At 36.8% G+C, this 4,924-nt stretch overlaps 1 protein-coding gene across 1 annotated transcript; it reads left to right on the top strand.

Moving 5' to 3' along the window:
- The first annotated feature begins 2 nt into the window (after nucleotides 1–2).
- Nucleotides 3–4,924, top strand: LOC119837259. The gene has a single exon (XM_038362776.1). The coding sequence runs from the start codon at nucleotides 3–5 to the stop codon at nucleotides 1,101–1,103; it is 1,101 nt and encodes a 366-aa protein (XP_038218704.1). The 3' UTR covers nucleotides 1,104–4,924.

Here is a 4,924-nt window from a genome sequence, read left to right as displayed (position 1 = left end):
ATATGCATAATTATAAAATGTTGATAACGTTTAATGAAATTATTAATGCTCAAACTTTGATTGAATGCAAGACATTTAAGGATATGGAGTGGAGATGCTATATGACTTCAGAGGTGGGTATATCTTACGGGGTTATTCGAGATATCGACTTAGATGTTAGTGATGAAGATATTTTGAATAATCTGAGATGTGAACTTGAGATAGTTTCAATTAAAAGACTGAATAAAAGAAATTCCGAAGGGACAGCCCAATGGGTTAGATGCGAAGCACTTCGGCTGGGTTTCAAAGGAAATACTATACCAACTCATGTTTTCCTTTATGGCCTAGGCGTTAAAGTGGACCCCTATATTTTCCCCGTGACACAATGTTCTCGTTGCTGGAAATACGGTCATAGCCGGTTTCAATGCTCGTCGACTAGGGTGATTTGTCCGAAGTGTTCTCGTAACCATGAAAATTGTGAGGCCACCGTTTTTAGATGTGTGAACTGTACCGGTAATCATATGGCTTTGCAGAAGGTATGCCCAGTCTTTCAGAAAGAGAGGAGAATCCGGGAGCTGATGTCGGAGTTTAATTGCACATTCAGGAAAGCACTTTCAATATACGTCCCACCCTCACCTGTTGCTGGAAATAATACAGATCCCGAACAACAACAGATCCATTTAGATGAATTTCCCTGTCTCCCCACCCAAACAGAAAAGGATCCACCAGTAGAAGAAGAAGCACATAGTCCAAAAGAACTCATGTCTCATTTATTTACTAAACCGAAAAAAAGAAGCTTATTAAAGAAAAAGCAGTATCGTCCGCCTTCTCCTTTTACGGCTCCGGAACCAACGCAGGTGGAGATGAATTGGAGTGAGGAATCAGATAAAAATGAAGAACAAGAGAGAGATCAGGAAAATGTCAGGGAATCACGTGAGAACAGTAAGAAAGACTTAGGTTTTATTCGGTTACTTACTAATTTGTATAAAATTGTTATATGTAAGGATTCTATAGAGATCAAGATGCAACGGGCTGTTATAATGTATACTGAATGGGTGTTGCATAAAGTGATGAGTGGGATTTCGGCAAAGTCCACGTTTAAGTCATTTTGTGATGATGGATAGTCACACCATTAATGTTAATATAGCCATCATGCAATGGAATTGTCAAAGTGTGAGGCCTAAAGCTATATCGTTAGAATCTTTTTTAATACAAGAAAAAATTCATATAGCTGCCTTAAGCGAAACTTGGTTAGTGCCCGATTCAATGTTTAAAATTAGTAATTACGTTATTCACAGACTGGACAGAGTAGACGCATATGGCGGTGTGGCTATTCTTTCACATAAGTCTATTAAAAGTTTTAAGTGTAATTCACGTTGTTCAAATTCAGGAATTGAATTATTACATATAAAGATTGTAAATTGTCAACATATTGAGAATGTCATATCGGTGTATTGTCCTGCTGGTGTATTAACAACACAAAACGACTGGGATTATGTTTTTTCTCTAACAAATAGTAAATCTCTAATTTTAGGAGATTTTAACGCGCATCATTCTTCTTGGTCCAACAAAATTGATCGTAGAGGTACGCTTATTTTTGATTCTATGTTAGAGCATAATTTTGCCTGTTTAAATAATGGAGAGGCAACAAGAGTACGGTATGTAAATGGATTGTTGCAGCAGTCATCGCCAGATGTCTCATTTGTTTCTTCCGATTTAGCTACTTATTTTTCCTGGAAAGTAAGTAAGGAGTCTCTTGGCAGCGATCACCTCATTATTAAGCTAACTTCTCCTATACGAATAGTTGCTAGCCAGCTATTGCGGAAAAAACGTAACTTTAAAAATGGTAACTGGAAGTCGTATGCTTTATTTATAGAAAAAGCTTTTAATAATTATAATTGTCCGGAAAATATACAAGAGTTATATAATTTTTTTGAATTTACGTTAAAATCTGCAGCCGAAAGATTTATTCCTTACATTAAATTTCCAGATTATCCTTGTAATAAGTTTATTCCTAAACATTATTGGCATCCTACCTTGTCTAAAGCAGTAGCTGAACGCCGCTTAGCTTTGGCCAATCTTAGGCGTAATCCCAGTGCAGAAAATTTAGATGTATTACATGAAAAGATTCGTAACGCTCAAAGGCTTATAAGGGTGGCCAAAAGTGAAGCGTGGCAGAAGTTTTGTTCATCGGTTGATGAAACAACTTCATCTTCAAATATGTGGCAGCAAATGCGTTGGATCAAAGGTCATGCTTCGAATTTTGACAACAACTATCCGGATAAAAAGAAGGTTATGGATTTACTCAATTGCTTAACACCCGATTACGCGTTACCCCCCCAACCGAGGTTTTATTCCGTAAACAGTAATTTAGAATCTGATATCACACTACAGGAGTTAGAAAATTCAATCAAAAGTTCAGACACTTCTCCTGGATGCGACGATATAAGTTTTTCTATGATTAAAAATCTACCTGATTCTGGAAAGATCCTTTTGATAAAATTGTATAATTTGATTTTTACCGACGGTGTCATTCCATTACAATGGCGTCAGGTCAAGATTATTCCCATACCCAAACCTAATAGAGATTCGAATACTACCATGTCCTTGAGACCTATCTCTCTTTTATCTTGTGTTTGTAAAATTTTTCATACTATTTTAAAGAAACGGTTGGAGTGGTATTTAGAACACGAGTCATTGCTGCCGCAAAATATGGTAGGCTTTCGTAGGGGGCAGACGTGCTTGAGCAGTCTCACTCGGTTAGTATCTCAAATCCAAATTGGTTTTTCTAAAAATATTGTTACTGCAGCTTGCTTTATAGACATAGATAATGCCTATAATAATGTAGATGTCACAAGTTTATTAAACATTTTAGATTCATTAGGCGTCGGAGCAAGAATATGTTGTTATTTATGGGTATACTTGAAGGAAAGGCGGTTAAATATTGGTGTTGACGGTTGTGATATTGCGAGATCTACTTGCCGCGGCTTAGCCCAAGGTGATCCTTTATCACCCCTTTTATTTAATGTGGCAACAGTTAATATATGTAAAAATATTCAAAATGTTTACATTTCTCAATATGCTGATGATATAGTTTTATATATATCGAATAAAAGTTTAAGTATTGCAGTAAGTACATTAAAATTTGCATATCAAGAACTAAATTGTATGTTAACTAAATTGGGACTTTCAATATCTTCGGCCAAGACTAAAGTTTGTGTTTTTAAAAAGGGGGGATTTAGGGGTAATTTAGATTTTGATGTCGACGGTCAATCCTTATCAATTGTACATGAATTTAAATACTTAGGCTTGTGGTTGGATAGTCGTTTAAGATGGAGTAAACATATAGAGGAAACTATTAAAAAGGTATGTAAGTTAATCAATCTGCTTAAAGTATTGGCTGGTACTGGGTGGGGACTCCATCAAAGACATTTGAGACGCTTATATATTTCCTTGATAAGAAGTAGATTGGATTATGCGAGTTTTTTATATGACAATAGTTCTAAATCCAATCTAATTAAACTTGATAGAATTCAAAATCAAGCTTTGCGCGTGATAGGTGGATATATTCGCAGCACCCCTATCCACGTTATGGAATGTGAGTTAAGTCTTCCACCACTCCAAATTCGGCGGAAATACCTAGCAGGAAAATTCTGGCTCAAATGTAATTCCATCCTCAACAGCAAGGACGTGGAGGTCATTAGAGAGTTAACAACTCATAGTAATGCCAGGTATTGGAGAGGTAAAAGACTTCCTCAGCTTGTTTATACGCATGCATATTTGAATTCATTGCCTATGCACAGTACCACTTTACCGGAGATGTTTGCTTTGAAAACCTGGGTTAGCAGCATATACCTTCACAACATAATTTCTACTTCGATTCCCTCCATAGACTACCCAAAGCGGATGTTTAGTAGCCACGACCTGAATTCTATTTGTACCCGTTTTATTGATGATGAATACAAAAATTATTATAAACTGTATACCGATGGCTCTAAAGATAGCATTGGGGGTGGTGCAGCCTTTCTAGACCCTTTAGTGGGATGTTGTACTAGGATTAAGATTGATTCAAAAATTTCCATAATGCACATTGAATTGATTGCAATAGCGGAAGCATTATCATATATTGGGTCTATTGCTTTCCAGAAATTTGTTATTTTGACGGATTCAAAAAGCTCCTTGCAACATTTGGCTCGTTGTACCTCTCAGGGGAAAGGTATACCGATAGCCTACCAGATTTTGGAATCAATCTTCCGTCTAATATCCCAAAATAAGAGTGTGGTACTACAGTGGATTCCCTCTCATATCCATCTAAGTGGAAACGATGAGGTTGATCGTCTTGCCAAAGAGGCAGCATACGAGGGGATTTCTTCAGATATTTCGCCTCTTTATTCAGATTATTTCAGTTTTGTTAAATTAAAGTGTAGGGAAGATTGGCAGGAGTATTTTGATGAGAGGTCCCGTGCGAAGGGAATTTGGTACAAAACTATCCAACCACAAGTTAGCGATCAACCTTGGATTGATAATGTGCCGCTTAGTAGGAATGTTCTTAAAACTATATTAAGACTTCGTTCTGGACACATTGCATCAAATAGTTTCGCATTCTTGATGAAAATAGTCAATTCACCAAACTGCAACGAGTGTGGAAGCATTGAGGATGTGTTGTATGTTATGATGGAATGTGTGCGGAACCAAGACCTTAGAAGAAGGTTGTTCAGATGCAATACATGTAATGTCGGGGTCGTGAACAGCATCCTCGCTTTCCCGTTATCGGAGGAAGCCCGGATGCTGGTCAAAATCGCTGAAGAAGGCTTAAGAAGAATGTAAAATTGTTTTATTTTATTGTTTGTGTGTAGATTTTTGTGATTTGTTTGTTATAGGGCGATGTTATCGCTGAGCGATAAAGCCCTTCAATTAAATAAAAAAAAAAAAAAAAAAAAAAAAA

Source organism: Zerene cesonia, chromosome 27, assembly GCF_012273895.1.
Source record: "Zerene cesonia ecotype Mississippi chromosome 27, Zerene_cesonia_1.1, whole genome shotgun sequence".
NCBI classification, from domain to species: Eukaryota; Metazoa; Arthropoda; class Insecta; order Lepidoptera; family Pieridae; genus Zerene; species Zerene cesonia.
The sequence above is the reverse complement of the archived record's forward strand: the minus strand, read 5'-3'. Positions and strand labels throughout refer to the sequence as shown.

Bases quoted from the DNA above. Each gene is read 5' to 3' on its own strand.
- LOC119837259 (XM_038362776.1), top strand. From the start codon at position 3: ATGCATAATTATAAAATGTTGATAACGTTTAATGAAATTATTAATGCT.